We start from the raw sequence: 18601 nt of genomic DNA, 5'->3' as shown, positions 1-18601 counted from the left end.
TGCATTATTTTTAAATCGACAAGTTCTACAATAAATTTTGATTAGAAAACTTCTTGGAATATTTTGGTAGGTATCTTGAACTGTTTTTTTTTTTTAATCCTCTAATTTTAGGGGCTTGTAAACATTTCTATTAAAGCACAACAGAATATGTAACCATTATTATGTGGTTAATTATTATACTATAATTACATAGTTAACATATTATATAACAATATGAATCCACTGAACAACGACTTGTCATGTCTGAGAACTGAGTTCGATGATCTTTGATTGGCTGATTGATTCCTTAGACTGATTTCCCGCTGACAAAAGTACCCGGATAGAACATCTTGTTAGTTAACTGCAGGAAGGCGATTATTTGATTGAATCCACTCCTTGTTGCTAAGGCAGCTAGGTGGCGCCCTGGTACCTAGAGAGCGGAGTCTGGAGCTTAAGACTGGTCTTACTGAGTTCAAATTCAGCCTTAGATAGTTGTGGGAGCCCTGCGCAGTCACTTACCCCGGTTTGTCTCGGTTTTCTCATCTGTCAAATAAGGTGGAGAAGGAAATGGCAAATCCTGCTGTAGCCTTGCGTCTCATGGCCGGCTCCCCCCCCCCCCCCCCCCAGCCAGTAGGAGTCTCATACTAACTTCCCCTCTCCTCTCCCCCCTTCCCCCCGTCTCCCCCCCCCCCCCCCCGCTTCTCCTGCTGTCAGTAATCACTATACAGCAACCCTTTCTCTTTGGAGGTTCGCTCCATTCAACTATATACTCCCTCCCCCTCTCCCTCAGCCCAGAGCTTTGCTACTGTGATCCACCCGTTTCTACTGCAACAGGGACCGCATCGGTTAGTTACCTGTTCCACACAAGAACGTGTGCTAGGCTGGAGGGACACAGAGACCAAATAGTCCTCGTCCTGGGGGAGCTTACATTTCATATAAGATTTGTAAATCCTTTATGCAGCTTTCTCGGCTGCCAAATGGCAGGGAGTGGGATACATAAAGAGGATATTGGCGGAGAATTGAAAACTGAGATGGGCCGGGGATCCGCAAAGGTTTAGCAGCCGGCTCAGTCTTGCCTCTTCATCCCAGCCCCCGATCCTCCGCATAACCATCTCCTTCCTAACCCAGGAACCGAACGGAAAGATGGATCTTTCTGTTCTCAACCACCCTAGGAGCTCTCTGCATTTGACACTTGCTCCCAGCCCGGACACGGATCCCTGACCCAGCTCTCTCCCGGTGCGAGCCCATTTGAGTGGTTCTTCTAAGCTGCTAGATCACTACCCGTCTCCTGCACCCCCTTCCCCCCAGGCTCTGTCTTGAGCCTTTTCCCTCTCCATCTTCCCTCTTGACAATTTCATCAGCTCTTAAGGGTTGCAATGTATCTATTCCAGGGCCATCTAGCCCTGACCTCTCTCTAGTACATCACTGCCACCCGCCGGCCGGACGCCTCCCCCTCAGTGCCCTCCTCCGATCTTTCACTCCATCCTCCCAGCGCTTTTACTTCTCGCGCTCCCCCTCCTCGCGCCCGGCGCTCTCTCCTCTGCTAAGGCGAAGCTCTTTTCTCCCCGGTGCCGCTCGCCGCCGCCCGTCCCCCTTCACGGCTCTCCGTACGGGGGCCACCCGATGGCCCGAAGCCTTCAGGAAGCGGGCCAGCCGACCGCTGCCTTCACTCCCGGGGCAGCGGAGCAGCCGGAGGCGGCCAGCCTGATGTGGCTGTGGGCGGCCGTGGGGCTGGTGACCGGGTTCATGCTGCTGATGGCCAAGGTCCGGAGGCTAGTTCTGGGCTGCCGCTGGAACGGCCCGAACCCCTTCGCGGAGGACGTGAGGAGGCCGCCGCGGGCGCTGGTGACTGACCAGGAGGCCCGGACAAGGGTGCTCAAGCAAGGTGCACGTGGGGCGGGAGGGGAGGGGAGCGGGGAATCCGGACGCAGTTTCTGGAGTCCGGAGACCCGGGGGTTCGAATCCCTGCCCGGAGCCTCAGTTTCCTTCTTTGTAAACTACTATAGTAACTTGGAGGATTTATGGGAGAACTGCAACAAAGCATTCAATCCAATCGAATAAGGGTTTACTCAGCGCAGACAGCTGCAAGACAGTGGGGGTGGGGTGGGAGAAGACAGGGGCCTCTTACTCTGACAACTCCAGCAGGGCTATCAGAAGAATTTTAGGATCTTCAGTCATTTACTTTTTAAAATATTAAATATTAAATATATATATGTATATATTAATAATTAAATCAAAATTTAAACATTTTACAACAATATTCTATTTTTCCAAAAACATGCAGATAGTTTTCAAAATTCACTTTTGCAAAGCCTTATGAGCCAAATTTTTCTCTCTCTTTCCCTCTCTCCCCCTTCCCCAAGGACTTCCCCAAGACAACAAGCAATCCGATATAGATTAAACACGTACAGCTCTTCGAAACATATTTCCATATTTATGATGCTGCCAAGAAAAATGTGATCAAAGGGGGAAAAAAAAACAAAGAAAGGAAAAAAATAAGAAAGCAAATAACAAAAAAAGGCCAAAACATTATCCTCTGATCCACTCCATAATTCTCCCTCTGGGTTAGGATGGTGATTGTTGAAAAGACCTAGCCAGGTTCTTGAGTATGATGCTTTCCCCTTGCAGATTACCAACCATCTCCCTTACCCATATTTTGTCTGTGCAAAGTTGTTTGTGAGTTTGAGATCAGGGATGGTGTTTTTGCTCTTTGAACCCCCAGCACTTAGCACATATAAAAACACTTGGTGCTTATAAACTGCCTCAGTTTTCTCTCTTGTTAAAAGGAAGAGCTTGTAATAGATCTAAGACTCCTTTGAGCCTAATCTGTGATTCTATAATCTCTGCCTCATCTCCTCACCCCTAAGGCACTAGCCTGCTTGTGGGCAGTTCTGCCAGTCTCAAGTCTCTTCCCATTCCAGTCCATTCTCCACATGGCCACTGTGGATCTTTCTAAAGCGTAGTTCTGATCACTCATCCCCTCTTCCCCCACTCACTAAACCTCAATGGCTCCCTGTCACTTCCACAATCAAATATAAAATCCTGATTAGTGTTCAAAGCCCTTCATACCCTGCTGTCTCTTTTCTAGTCTTCTCACCCCTCAAGCCCCACTATACACTCTGTCATTCAATGACTGTGTCCTTATTGCAAGACACTCAGACACTCCATCTTCAGATTCTGGGCATTTTCATGGGCTGACTCCTACAACTGGAATGCCCTCCCTCCTTATCTCTTCCCCACCTGACTTCTGTGGTCTTCATCAAGTCCCAGATAACATCCCACCTTCTACAAGAAACTAATCTCAATCCTTCTTAATTCTGGTGTCTACTGTTGATTATTTTTGACACCATACACATACACACACACACACACACACACATACACACACTTTGTTTATGATATTTTTACATGGTCTCCCTTATTAGATTGACCTCCTTAAGGTTGGGGGCAGTTTTTACTATTCTTTATATCCCCAGTGCCTGGCACATAGTAGGTACTTTATAGATTCTTCCCGGCTGACAATTGCCAAAGACCTGGAAGGGGTGCCGCAGCCAGCTTTGTCCTACTCCAGTCTGTGGCATTGGGTGCTCTCACATCACCACTGCAAAACTTATTCCTTTCTCTGTCATGTACTATTTTTCCTAGAGATGGATGTTGTCAATGGCAGCCTCTTTATTGGGAAACTTTTCCTTGAGGCCCTGAACATAGGCTTTTTCCCCAGAGTACATAGAGAACTCTTTTCTGTTTCTGCAGCACCACAGTGTCAAATGGGGAACCCCCAGGGATCTAGAGATCCTAGAGATGTATGTTGAGAATGACCCAGTATCTAGGCTTGAGCATTTGGGGCAGAGACCTGGAGCTTTCGGCTTCCCTCTACGACAGTGAACCACTTTCTCTCTGTCCAGTTGGCTCCAGCAGATGCATATAAGCCTTCTTTCTCTGTTACAATCCAGGGTTTCCTATCCTGAGTTATTGTTGCTTGGACTCCAAGCTCTGGGCTCACCTTTCTGTTTCTCAGCTTCCTATAGTCTGTTCATTCAGGTCAAGCTGAGCAGGTGAGAAAAATGTACATGGGATTGGATGACGTGTCTCATTTTTACGCCACAGCCTCTGAGAACATTCTGATGCACTGGTTTTCCTAATTGCTTCAGTCCCCTCAGCGCATCTCCCTTAGTTTCCCCGTTCGACGTTCTCCCTCCCTGGTCTCTCCCTCCCTCCCTGGGTTGCAGCTTTCTCAGAGACTCCAGTGCCAGACCAGCTGGATGCGGTGGTGATCGGGAGTGGTATCGGGGGTCTGGCAGTAGCTGCAGTCCTCGCCAAAGCAGGGAAACGGGTCCTGGTGTTGGAACAGCACACTATGGCAGGGGTCTGTTGCCATACCTTTGGCCACGATGGCCTGGAGTTTGACACAGGTAAAGAGAGGCTGGGGAGGGATTGGATGTTCAAACGCAGTGAAAATTTTGTCTCGAGCCGGGGAGGGGACCAGCATCCCCACAGAAATGGGCTTTTCCTCAAAGGTGAACAAGGCTGTAGATTTCTAATCATTATCATGTGACTTTGTTTCCTCTTTCTATCTCCTGTGGGGGTACTTCCCATTCCCTGATATTGTTTGATAGGAATCCACTATGCTGGACAGTTGAAAAAGGGAAGCTTTTGCCGCTTCTTCCTGGACCAGATCTCTGAGGGGCAGCTGGACTGGGCTTACCTGGGTTCCCCATTTGACATCGTGGTGCTGGAAGGATCCAGAAACAGAAGGGAGTTTCCCATGTATTCTGGGGAGAAAGCCTATGTTCAGGGTCTCAAGGAAAAGTTTCCCAATGAAGAGGCCGCCATTGACAAGTACATGAAGATGGTGAAGGTAAATCCGGGGCGACCTGGGGGGCCTGCAGAGACCCAGGAAGAGCCAACACGGACCTGTAGGGGGACAGTGTAGATCGAGGAGGGACAAGAGTCCTGGGCCCACCTGCTTCTCCCCAGGACATTGAAGGTTTGCCTGGCACTGCCAGGCCATTGCCTCGGGGACTTCCTCCTTTATAAGTACTGAGGCCTCCCATGAAGACACAAATAAATATCTTATCGGGCAGAGATGGGCAGTTAAGTCTCTGGAATCTAATCAAACCCAAATAGGCTCTAATTTATTAGATCAGCTCCTGTCCCCTTCTAGGATCCTGAAGAAAGGGGATAAGGGCAGGGAGATTTAATGGAGGGAAGGAGGTTTCAGGATGGGTTGGGAGCATTGGACACTGCTGTGGAGAATGAGCCTTCTGTTCTCTGTGGAAGGGGATACAGTCTGAGGGCATTGGACCAATGAACAGGAAGAACCAAATTGTGGAAACACAACTAAAACATTCTCAACTCTCCAGTGTTATCTTGAGTAGAGCAAGGCAGGGGGTTCACTGTGTTCACCAAAGAACACACACTGATTTCTTTTCTTTTCTTTTTTAATTTAATAGTATTCTGTTTTTTCCAATTATATGTGAAGATGGTTTTAAACATTAATTTTTGCAAGATTTTGAATTGCAAATTTTTCCCTCCTTCCTTTACATCCTCCTTCCTCAAGACAGCAAGCAATATGATGTAGGTTATACATGTACAATTTTTTAAAAAAATATTTCTATATCAGTCATATTGTGAAAAAAAAATCAGAACAAAAGGGAAAAACACAAGAAAAAAATTTTTAAAGTGAAAATAGTATGCTTTGATTCACATAAGTCTCCAGAGTTCTCTCTCTGAAGGCGGATGGCATTTTCCATCCCAAGTCTATTGGAATTGTCCTGATCACTGTATTGCTGAGAGAAACCAAGTCCTATAACCTTGCTGTTACTGTATACAGTGTTCTCCTAATGCTGCTCACTTCACATCAGTTCATATAAGTCTTTGGGATTTTTCTGAAATCAGCCTGCTCATCATTTCTCATAGGACAATAGTATTCCATTACATTCATGTACCGTAATTTATTTAACCATTCCCCAATCGATGGGCAATTATCTACTCAATCTCCAATTCCTTTCCATCGCAAAAAAATAGATGCTCAAACATTTTTGCACATGTGAGTCCTTTCCCCTCTTTCATGATCTCTTTGGGACACAGACTTAGTAGTGACAGTGACCAGCACTGATTCTTACTAAGTTAAGGATTTATGAGTCAAATGTTCAGAATGGAGATCTTTCTAAGATGTACTTGAGAAGGACATCCCTTTTCATTTGGAATGACCCAGTATCTAGGCTTGAGCATTTGGGGCAGAGACCTGGAGCTTTGGAGGACCCCTTCCCCAGAATGTTTAGTGATTGAAATCTGGTTCATGTCACTGGGGCTTCAGCTCTGGGTCAGCAGGAGCAGGATCACAGGAACTTCTTTCTCCCTGTATTCCTTTCTTTCCCCAGGAGGTAGCAAAAGGAACACTTCATATGGTCCTGCTGAAGATCATCCCTTTGCCTTTGGTGAGGCTGCTGGACAGTCTGGGGCTGCTGGCCTTTTGCTCCCCTTTCTTGAGAGCGGCCACCCAGAGCTTGGAGGAGGTGCTCAGCCAGCTGCCTGCCTCCCAGGACCTCAAAGCTGTGCTCAGCTACATCTGTCCCACCTATGGTATGGACCTTGGGCGCTGGGGATCCAGGTGGTAAAGGGCGCATCCAGAGGAGGGAGGAGGGGTGGCCTGCATGCACAGGCTGCTATTCTCTTGGCTTGTCCTTCTTTTGTTAAAGATAAACAATGCTATTTAGCCTTTATGAGCTGGTGAACATGCAGCTGACCCTGGAGGAGAATTCTCCACTCTATGCTCTTGACTAACTAGAATTTGCTTCTCTTTCTCTCTCTCTCTCTCTCCCCTCTTTTTTTCTCTCTATCTCTGTCTCTCTCTCTTTCTCTCTCTTCCCTCCTTTTCTCTCTCTCTCTCTCTCTTCTCTGTCTCTGCCTATCTGTCTCTCCCCTCTCCTTCTCTCTCTGTCTCTCTCTGAGACAGTGAGGGTTAAATGACTCGCCCAGGGTTACACCGCCAGGAAGTATTACGTGTCTGAGGCCAGATTTGAACTCAGGTCCTCCTGACTTCAGGACTGGTGCTCCATCCACTGCACCACCCAGCTGCCCCTTGTTGCTCTCTTTAGACATGACACCATTACAGTCTTGAGAGGAGGCTTGACCTGCTGCCCCAGAGAACAAAGGGCCCTTGCTGGATTGTTCCAGGCCTCAGCCTACACCAGGGGGTTCTGGGGACGATAAGATCCGGGCCCTCTGTGACAGTGAGCATCCGCTGGCTCCAGAAGTGATTACTGTCCCAGGCTGGCCGGCCGGGGTCCAGCTGAGCGTGCTCAAGTTTCCTCCCCTCTTTCTTCTAGGAGTGATCCCAAAGAATGCCAGCTTCTCTATTTATGCCTTACTCATGAACCACTTACTGGACGGAGCCTTTTACCCTCGGGGAGGCTCCAGTGAAATCGCCTTTCACATCATCCCTGTAATTCAGCGGGCTGGGGGCGCGGTCCTTACCAGTGCCACGGTGAAAGGCGTGCTGCTGGATTCAGCTGGAAGAGCCTGTGGTGAGAGGGGGGAGGTCGGGATGTCCCAGGCACCCTTTCCTGGGTGGGAGACGGGACAGGCGGGATAGCACATAGGGAGAAAGTGTAACTGGCTTCTCTGTGGGGAGAGGATTCTGAAAGCTCCCTTCAGAGCAGTGGGGGCTGTCAGCTAGTCTGGGAGACACGGGAGATCATGTGTTCACGTGCTTTTGAGCATTGGGGTGGGGTACTGTGAGTCAGACACAGACACAGACACAGAAATGAATAAAAGGTAGCAGCCGGCAGTCAGGAGCACAGCATCTGGAGGGAAAGACAAAGCTAACTCTACGAGTGCTCCTTCGGGAAAATGGAGGGTGTGAGCTGCTGCTGCAGAGGCAGAGACACGGCTCAGTGGAAGAGGAGCCACTGGGAGTCTGGGGCAGGCAGGGATTGGGAGCGGGAGACACAAAGAGGGTGTTGTGGGGAGCTGTGTGAGTAAAGGCAGGACCCTAACTTTCCCTTCTCTGCCTCAGTTTCCTTACTGGTGAAAAGAGAAGCATAATAATGCCGGCCTCTCAGAGCTCTTGTGATGGCGGATCGAGGTAATAGGGAGATTTGCGCTTTGCCAACTTTGAAGAGCTCTATAAAGAGCTCCTCTCTCTCTCTAAAAAGCTCACTCTCTAGGATGGAGTCAGGGCACATAACTCCACAGCAGCAGCAGCAATAGTAGTAACAGCAACCTGTAAAGGCAGATTAAGTTTAGTTTATTAAGAGCTTTTACTTTCAAAATTGGGAGTTTGGGTTTTTTCTTTAAGCCACAGGGGGCCACTGAAGACTTCTGAAATTACAATCAGAGCTGTCCCTTAGGAAGACATTTCTGACAGCCGTGTGTAAGACTGGGGAGAAACAGGGAGAACAGCTGGTTCTGACTGTCTCCTTGGCTCAACCTTGACTGGATTTGGTGCAGGGAAGAAGTACAGACTACACTGGGTTTTCAGGTTTGGAAAAGAAAGTGATTCTGGTACAATTGACCGAAATAGGGCATTTGGGGGCAGATTTGGAGAGGAGGAAGAGGAGATTTGGAGGAGGCTGTGTCTGCATTTGGGCACATGGAATTTTAGACAGCCAAATAAGATCTTGTGCTCAAGAAGGCTGAGAGCAAATATTCAGATTGGGAAGTTATCTTTCTTGAAATGATGGCTGGAACATCAGATGTAGCTAATTCACCATGGAGGACAGAGGGTGAGGTTGGAACCCTGGGAACTTGTCCATAGTTAGGAGTGGGAGGAGGAAGGGGAGGCAGTGTGGGAGAGAGAAGGGAGAAAGGTGTCAGCGGAGCGGGGCATTAAGGAGGCCTGGGGAGGCCACAGTGTTCTAGGGAGGGAGCACCAGTAGTGTAGGAAGAGTCAAGGACAAGGACAAAGGACCTGCAACATCTTTACAAAGCTAGTCGATGGCCCCGGAAGGGGTAGGAGGGGTGGGAGGTGAGAGGTGGCAGGGCTCCCCACCATTTCAGCTTTGTCAGTGTCTCTGGGAAGGCCTTAATTTAAATGGAAGAGTATTCGCTTCAAGCCAAATTGTGAAATAAAATGTTTCTTCCTGCACTCTTGCCCCACGTCTGTCCTTTTAACAGCCTGGGGTACAAAGTCATCCTAATCCTGCCCCTCGTTATTTAAGTGCTCCTAGTACCGGGGTCCAGCTTTCTGGGTGCATGGATTGTCAGTCAGTCAACAAGCGTTTAATTTAGCACTTCCTCCATGCCAGGCTTTGTGCCGAATGCTGGGGATACACAAAAAGCATTCTGGGCTCTCCTCCCCACATATCCCTCCCCCAGAGCAAGAACTGTCCAACTCTTACCTAGGAAAGATTCAAGGGAACTCACATCAATGTTTTAACGGTTAATTCAATGACTGTGTTAGCCCCCCTCCGATGCCCTTATCGACTTTAAGGGCAAAGACTTTAGCTCCAGATGCATTTATGGCTGTGGGAGATAATGGGGCTGGCATCCTGGGGCCCCCTTTCAAATCCACCAGGGTTGTAGCTGGGGCCCTGCCTACGCATGGGCCCACCCTGATAGAAAGATGAAATGGCATGATTCCATCCTGCTAATGGTAGGGTCTGAGGTTGACCCGCTACTAGTTATGACCAGCAGGAACTCTAGCAATACCAGCACACAGGCTAGTGGTTCCATAATGGGAAATCCTTATTCCCCTTGTCTCTCTCCCCCAAATTCTCAAATCCTCCAATTCGCTTAAAATTCTATTGCTGACTTTAGACAGAAAGTCCTATCTTGCATCCAGAAAAAGAATTAAGGAGACTGGATGTAAATCAATATGTGCTCTGTTCGCTTCTTTTTTTCTGCTTTTTTTTTCCTCTCTCCCACAGTTTTTTCCTTTTGCTCTGATTTTTCTCTCCCAACATGATCCATAAAGCAATGAGTGCTAAAACAACCAATCAAATTAATTAATTAATTAAAAATAATCAAATAGAATTCTATTGCTGGAACATCAATCCTCCCTTTAAAGCCTCAGATCTATTAATATGCAAACTGATCCCTGGGGAAAGGCTAATCCTTGAAGTTATTGGCAAGTGATTCTGGTACTATTGACAATAATGTCTGAAGACAGACACAGCCTCCTCCAAATCTCCTTTTCCTCCTCTCCAAATCTGCCCCTAAATGCCCTGTTTTGGTCAATAATGACAATAATTATTGACAATAATGCCAGAAAGAGGAGGCATTTATTTATACTTGTTATATTAATGGGAATGAAGAATTAGAAAATAGGGAGAGACCTTAACAATTAGATCCCTAAGGAAGAGTTAGAGCTGGCTGTTAATCGTACTTCGAGAGCCAGTGGTTGAATGAAAAGGCTAATTGTTTTGGTGGCTACTGAAAGGGGAAGCTAGGACTCAGAAAACTTTAGCTATTCTACAATTTTGTTGGAGATCCAACCTGCCTAAAAGAAAACAGGGCAGACCCTGATAAGGGAGAGAAAGAAGACCCAGGAGATGCAGTTTGGAGAAGTCTCGCACTGTACTACTCTAGAACCAAAGCACTCTTGGAAAGTCCTAAAGCCTTTCCCTTGTTCTCCAAAGGCACCTGTACTTTGTACACTTCATCTAGTTTCCTCTGTTCTGCAGGTGTCAAAGTGAAAAAGGACCGAAGGCTGGTGAACATCTTTTCTCCCATTGTGATCTCCAGTGCAAGAATATTTGATACCTATGAGCATTTGTTGCCTGAGGAAGCCCGCTGTTTACCAGGTAAAAGCCACTAGTTCTGTGGGGCCATCTTAAAGCAAGTCAGCTGAGTTTGTGAGAAAATGTTTCTTCTGCTCAGTTTCTCAAGTGTCCTATAGTCCTTTCTTATTTAGAAAATGGAAATATCTATTCTGATTTCCAGCTCCTGACTAGTCCATTCCCAGGTTAAGTATTTGTGTTTGGGCTGAAGCCCAGGAGTGGGATGGCCACTTTCTTGTTGCTTTGTTCCTCCATTTTTCTAATCTTTCTTGATAATATTGGCTGTTTCCTAATAGTTTCTGTCTTTCCTCTTGCATGTTTATCTTAGTGGAGGGAGAATGGGATTTGTAGCCAAAATGTTTGAGTTTAAATTCTGTATTTCTTGCTTTCTAGCTATATCTAGCAGGGAGATATATATATATATATATATATATATATATATATCATCTCCAAATAATGAATGAAATAATCCATACTGGCAAGGAGCTTAGAAGACAAGTACTTAAGTAAATATATACAGAGAATAAACATAAAGAACATATATAAATAAATACAAAATAGTTAAACATAATATTGAATTATAATTAGGTAGATAATTAGGAAGAAAGGATGGGTTCAGCGATCCTTAACCCTATTCTAAAACGCTAAAAAGGTCCCCAATGATCTTGTGTATTGAACCTTAAAGTTCTAGAAGTATTGAACCCCTAGAGATGTAGGTAAGCACAAGGATTTGGGGGATCTAGGGCAAGGCCAAGTAGAACTGACCATTCCACAAGAAGTACTGCATAGGAGCAAGAGATTAGCCTTGGGACAAAAACTCCAATTCAGGAACTTAAAGCTGGAGAGATGAGTAGATAAGAGAAACACCCACACACCCACCCACCCACCTACCCACACACACAATACACACACACACACACACATATGTACCGACACGCTCATGTCCACATACACACAAACACGTGCACACACGTGAATTATTGCAAATCAAGCTCACAATCCCTGCAGGCAGAGACACAAAGGAAAAAGCTGATTTCCATGCAAAATTGGATTTTCCACAAGAACTACATGAAGACAAGGAAACTGTAAGTGAAAACTGCCTGAATCCCTACAGAGTGAGAGTGAACAAACAGAAGAGTCCATCCACCCATCTCCCACCATGGAGATCTGCTTTCCTAAACTGTGCTAAAATGCACACAAATAAATGCACAAAGGAAGGGCAACTAGGTGGCTCAGTGGATAGACTGCTGGCTCTGGAGCCAAGAGCATCTGAATTCAAATACTTATTACCTGTGTGATCCTGGGCAAGTCACTTAACCCTAATTGCTTCATCCCCACAAAAAAAAAAGTCAAATATAATACTGAATTATAATTAGATAATTAGGAAGAGAGGATGGGCTCAGAGATCCTTAACCCTATTCTGAAATGCTAAAAACAGTCCCCAATGATCTTGAGTTCTGAACCTCAGAGTTCTAGGAGTATCGAAGAAGAAAGAAGAAAAGGAACAGGTTGGAAAAAATGCTTAGAATTTATCATATGTCTTAAAAAAAAGTTACACAAAGTAGATATTTCCAGGTTCATAGATATTCTTTTTTTGTGTGCTTTGCTATCTATATGTAAATGTCCTTTTTTGGGTATTTAAGTTTAGATTTAAAAAATGAAATTGCAAAACCCCAAAGCAAACTAAAACATCCCAAAGAAATGAGGTTTCAATAAGCTAAAAAACAAAAATAAAGATATACTTTTTATGGCTTATTAGGAAAGGATTACCCAGTGTTATACAGGCGTGTAAACTTCGTGCATGATTACCTTACAGGTGGTAGATTTTTAGTCTAACCCATTCATGTAAGATTAGGAATCTCAGGGCCACAGACAGTACCTTGGCTTGCCTGGCATGAGTTACACAGCTAGTTAGGGCATTGGTTCAGGATACCCAGATTCCACTTTTAACTTTGCTTAGATTAATGATGCCAGCTCCAGACTCGTTTCCTCATGAAGCACCTCTCATAGGCCGCAGGTTATTTAAGGGAAGAAAGAAGAGTTTGCGTTATACTCTGAGCAAATCCTTGTGGAGAAGTGCTTGGATAAGAAGTTATGTTAGATTTAAATGGTGACTGGATCTTACAGTCCAACGTTATTCCCTTGGCCCCTGCCAGGTTGTAAGTTTCTGGGGTTTTCAGATAGATCACAAATCAGCCTTCTGTCCAACCCAGTTTATCGCCATCCAGTCCTAATTGTATATCCCTAGACAGGTTTAGCTTAGCTCTATAAAAGAAATGCTAATTGCCATCATTTATATAAATTTATATAAATTATGCCAGATCATCACAGAACAAAATAAGAGTTATACATGTTCATTCTGAATGAACTTTGTGGTAAGATTTGTTTGATTATAACACTGAACTGTCCACACATGCCGTCTAATTTTGATTTTAAAATATTAATGCAATTTGCTTGTTATGCAACATTCATTTCTTTTTTTTTTAACCTTTCCATTTTTTTAATTGAAGACCAATCAATTACAATACTTACTAGACTCAAACATGATTCACTGACTTGTCTGCTGATGATTTATTCCAATTAATACTTTTAAAATTTTATTTTTTATTATAGCTTTTTATATACAAAACATATGCATGGGTAATTTTTCAACACTGACCCTTGCAAAACCTTCTGTTCCAATTTTTCTCTTCCTTCCCCCCACCCCTTCCCCTAGATGGCAGGTAGTCCCATACATGTTAGATATGTTAAAGTGTAGCAACATTCATTTCTAATATTCTTTCTCCTCCCTTGTCCACCCCATGGAAACTTCCCCTTCAGTAATAACAAAAATCTTCATTAAACTTTTAGATGGCTAGAGAATGCAATATTGTTCACCCTTCACCCATTACCTTTTAAACAAAGATTTTGTTTACTTGTTCTGGGCAAAGGTACTGGAGCGGTTTGTCATTTAATTCTCTAGCTCATTACAGTTGAGGAAACTGAGGCAAACTGGGTTAAATGACATGCCCAGGGTCATATGGCTAGTATTTATGGAATTCCTGAGTTAGCCAAGACCTTAGTGGTCCTTTCATGAAACATTTACCAGAAAAAAAAGCTCATTCTATAACAAATCTGATTAAGTAATCTTTTAGTCTTTACTTAGAAACCTTACTTTTTTTAAAATAGAAAACATTACTACATTATAATGGTAGTCCATTCACTGAATTTTAGCTATAAATATTGGGATATTTTCCTTACATCAAGTACAAATTTTTCTCTTTGCAAATTCTACCCATTGCTTCTATTTTGGCTTTGGAGCAAGACAAAATGTGTGTGTGTGTGTGTGTGTGTGTGTGTGTGTGTTAGTTCTTTTACAATTAGTTCTAATTTAGTCTTAATTCCTTTCCTAAGATTGGATTATTTGGGATCTCTATTTGGTCTAAGAAGAATTTTGAAGCTATTTCTCTATTTCTTTAGTGTTCTCAGCTTTGTTAGCACATAACTGTGTGATATATTCTTTTTATTATTTTTTTCTGGTTTTGCTGTGATTTTACCTTGATCATTTGCTATTTTGTTGATTTTTTTTTTGCTGTCTCTTTTTAAAATCAGATTAGCTAAAGGTTCCTCAAAGTTTTCAAAGAACCAGCTTTTAGTTTTATCATTCCTAAGGTTTTATTGTTGTGGTTGTTGTTTCCAGTTTCTTTGTGATCTATTTTTTTTTTTTTTTTTAGAACTCCTCTTCTGTGTTTATTTTATTTGTTAGCTTCCTAATTTAAATGCACATTAATCCTCCCTTTTTCTATTTTGTCAATGTATGTTTGTAGGGCATTGTGAACTTTACATAAGATTGAGTCTCCAGAAAATAACAATATGCTCTATAGAGCTCTGATCCCCCTCTCCAGTCCTTCCCCAAGGACTTTTTGAGCTGCATTCCACAAAGTCTGATATGTTTTTTCCTCATGATCATATTTATTCATATGATTATTATTTCTATGATTTGTTCTTTGATCTACCTGTCATTTAGGATTTCATTGTTGTCTTCCCTTGGGTTTGTCTTTTATGTATAGACCCTAAACCAACGAGTATTTTCATTACATTATATATGGTATGTAAAGGATAGGTTTATTATTTCTACCTTTTTACTTTTGTTTGCAATATCTCTGTGACCTAACACCATCAGTTTTCATAAGAGCTCATAAGAGTTCCATATGGTACTGAGAAATATTTATATTATTTTGCAATCCTATTTAAAAGAATTTGTTCAGTTCTGTTTTCCTTCTTGTTTATCTTTCTGAGAGAGAAATTGAAGTTTCCTGCCATTGCTGTGTTACTATCTATATATTCTTGTAGCTCAGTTAGTGTCTTCTTTATGAATGCTAAGAAATTTGGAGCATATAAACTTGATACTGTAATTAATTTGTTGTCTGTTTTTCCTTTCAGCCCAATTTTGATTGCTTGTTATCCTTTTTTAATTTTTGACAGTTTGCTTTTGCTTTGTCACATGGCCTGATCACACTTCTGCTTTTTTGAATTCATTTAAGGTAATTTCTTCCCTAGACCGTTTTATTCTGTGCATGTATTCGTTTTGAAAATTTGTTTCTTGCAAACAATAGTCTATAGAGTTTTGTTTTCTTATCTAATCTGTTATTGTTTCTCAATTTTTTGGATTGTTTAATGCATTCATATTTCAAGTAATGAGAGTTTGGATTTTTTTCCCCTCCATTTGTTTTTAATGTTGGATTTCCCATCCCTATCTCCTTCTGCTCTAAACAGTACTATATATCTTCAGGTATTTAATTTAGCTAGTCATTTTTAAGGTGACTGTCTTCCCAATGGCTCTTTTCCACTCAACCTCAGTTTCACTCAACTCCTATATGTCACCTTTTGGAGTTTTGCTTATTAGTACCTTTTTCCTTCCTAATTTTGTGATTATTTAATTCTTCTCTTCTTTTTTCCCCTTAGATTCCACCTTCTTCTCCTCCTCTTCTATTAGTCATGTTATTTTTAAAATTCATTTTGTTGTGCCCCTTTCCAGAGAGGGTTTTTTCCCTCACTCTCTAGATCTTTATTCTTTGGCTCACGTCCCTAAATTTATTTAGTCCTCTATTCTCTGCATTCTTCATGGATCAAAAATTCCTAGGTATTTTTTAGGAGGGCTCTGCTTTCCCTTGTGAGCAGTTTCATTGACTGCCATGTAAAATTTGCTCCCTGACTTCCCCTTTTCCATTGTGCCTCACTCCCAGACAAATATAAGTTCCTGCAGATGATAGAGGGTACTGCTCCATGGCAGGACGCTCCTTCCTCTACCACATCTCTGGTTACACAACTCAACTGATCTGACACATCCCTGGTCACCTTCTTTCCCCATTCGCCTCAGAATCTTCTCCCTGGCTCCTTCCCCTTTCCCTCTTGCCCATTCTTTCTTCCTTTCCCTAAGTGCTATTTGTTCCTAGGAGTTCCAACTTGTTTCCTCCTTTGGGAGGGGCCCTCCCAAGGCAGGCCAAGTAGTTTTTTCAAACCTCAAATCTCCACAGACAATACCAATACAAAGTCCCTGTGTCCTCTCATTGTCTTCATCAGAGCTGCCTTAACTCCTGTGTCATCGTGTACGTTTAGAAAGGCATCTCTTACTGGTCTCTTGCTGTTCCTCGGTTATTCTTGCTGTCCTTAGCTGATGCATTCATTCATCTCTCCTGTATTTCTATTGTATGGGATGTTTGAAAAGCAAATCCTGTAATATCTTCAGATCTGCTATTCTTTCAAACTGTCTGTGAAGTACTTGAACTTTTTCTTTCTGGCTGCTTGCAGTATTTTCTCCTTGACTAGGAAATTCTGGATTTGGTCTATAATATTTCTGGGAGTTTTGAAATTTCTGATGGTTCAGAGAGTGATTGATTCTTTCAGTTTCTACTTTATCCTCTGATCCTAAGAGATTGCAGCAATTTTCCTTTTTGGTTTCTTGAAATATGATGTCTAGGCTATATTGTTGTTGCTGTTGTTCATGGGTCCGTTCCCCCTTTGATCTCTTTGAAGTACACTAAGACCAAGTAGCAGTAGTGTTAGATCAAATAATATGTACAGCTTAAATAGATTTGGGGACACACTTCCAAATTATTTTCCAGTATGGCTGATCATTTCACAGTTCTATCAACCATGTATTAATGTATCTGTTTTCCCATAACCCCTCTATTTTTTATCATTTTTAATTTTTTGGGCCAATTTTGCTTATTTGATGACTGGGAGTTATACCTGAGAATTATTTTAATTTATATCTCTATAATGATTAGTGATTTAGAGCATTTTTAATATAAATTGATATTGATAGCCTGAATTTTTCCTTGGGAAATTATTTGTATTCTTTGACCACTTATCAATTGGGGAATGGCTCTAATTCTTATAACTAAATCAATTCCCTATATATCTTAGAAATGAGACCTTTATCAAAAACAAAGATTTTCCCCCTTGATTATTTCTAATTTTTTTCTGCATTTGTTTTGTGTAAAACCTTTTTTCATTTTATATAGTCAAAATTGCCATTTTACTTCCTGTGAACTTCTTCATCCCATTTTTGATCATAAATCTTTCTTTTATCCATACATATGATTTCTTTATTAAATTGTTTATGATGTCACCTTTTACATCTGTCATGTATACAAATGCAGCTTACCTTGGCATACAGTATGAATATTGATCTATATTTATTTTTGCCAGACTGCTTTCTCATTTTCCCAACAGTTTTTTCAAACAATGGGTTCTTCACACCATTCCACTAAAGCTGAGATCTTTGAGTTTATGAAACATTAGGCTACTTTGTTCAATTACTTCTAAATATTATATATCTAATCTTTTTTATTGGTCAGCCTTTCTATTTCTTACTGAGAACCAAATTGTTCTGATGTAATTTATAATATAGTTTGAGATCTGGTACTGTTAGGATCTTTCCCACTCCCCCTAAGACCACTAATTCCCTTTAGTTTCTTGATATTTTGTTCTTCCAGATGAATTCTGTTATTATTTTCCCTAGCTGTATAGAATAATCTTTTGGTAGTTTGGTTAATATAGTACTGAATAAGTACAATGACCTTGGTAGTACTGTTATTTTTAATATTGCCTCAATCTACCCATTAATAATGAACAGTTCTCCAATTATTTAGATCTGGTTTTGTGTAAAGACTCTTGCAACTATGTTCCTGTATTTCCTGCATGTACCTTGGCAGGTAGATTCCCAAGTATTTTACATTTTCTACAGTTATTTTATCTTTTAAGTTATACATGTACAAATCATTTTTATAATACTTTTATTTTTCAAAATATATAGAAAGATAGTTTTCAACATTCACTCTTGTAAACCTTATGTTCCAAATCTTTTTCCCTCCCTCCTTTCTCCCTCTCTCTCCCCTCCCCTAGACAGTCAGTAATCTAATATAGATTAAATATAACAATTCTTCTAAACATATTTCCACATTAATCATGCTGCACAAGAAAAATCAGATCAAAAAGGAAAAAAAATTGACAAAGAAAAAATCAAGTAAGCAAACAACAAAAAAAGATAAAAATACTATGTTGTGATCTACATTCAGTTTCCATAGTTCTTTTCTCTTTCTATTTCTTCCTGATGGATTTTGTTGGTAATGTGCTGATGATTTAGATGGGTTTATTTTATAACCAGCAACTTTGCTGAAGTTGTTAATTGTTTCAATTAGTTTTTAGTTGATTCTGTTAAAACATCCTATCATCTAAAAAAGTGATAATTTTGTTTCTTTTTTGTCTGGAATTCCTTTATTCTCTGGAATTCCTCTTTCTTTTCTTTTCTGATTGCTATAGCTAGCATTTCTAGCACCATATTGAACAGTGTGACTGTCCCCTTATCATTCCCAATCTCTTATTTATCTTCAGTCTGTCTACTGGCTCCTTCC

At 42.0% G+C, this 18601-nt stretch overlaps 1 protein-coding gene across 6 annotated transcripts in view; it reads left to right on the top strand.

Moving 5' to 3' along the window:
- Positions 1-724: 724 nt before the first annotated feature.
- Positions 725-18601, top strand: part of LOC127547433 (all-trans-retinol 13,14-reductase-like) — a 27307-nt gene continuing 9430 nt past the window's right edge. For 4 of the 6 annotated variants that reach the window (XR_007950182.1, XR_007950183.1, XR_007950181.1 and 1 more), the window contains exons 1-6: positions 734-1864; positions 4209-4391; positions 4596-4837; positions 6363-6564; positions 7311-7508; positions 10608-10727. Coding sequence is in view for 3 of the 6 variants with exons in the window: in XM_051974349.1 (XP_051830309.1) it covers positions 1603-1864; positions 4209-4391; positions 4596-4837; positions 6363-6564; positions 7311-7508; positions 10608-10727 (1207 nt within the window). In the remaining 3 variants the exon portion in view is untranslated. Of the gene's footprint in view, positions 1865-4208; positions 4392-4595; positions 4838-6362; positions 6565-7310; positions 7509-10607; positions 10728-18601 lie in introns of all 6 variants that reach the window. The other 2 variants (XM_051974351.1, XM_051974350.1) reach the window with 2 other exon arrangements.

The sequence above is a fragment of the Antechinus flavipes genome, chromosome 2 (assembly GCF_016432865.1).
Source record: "Antechinus flavipes isolate AdamAnt ecotype Samford, QLD, Australia chromosome 2, AdamAnt_v2, whole genome shotgun sequence".
Lineage (NCBI taxonomy): Eukaryota > Metazoa > Chordata > Mammalia > Dasyuromorphia > Dasyuridae > Antechinus > Antechinus flavipes.
Note: the sequence above shows the minus strand (reverse complement) of the source record. Positions and strands in the feature narration are given on the sequence as shown.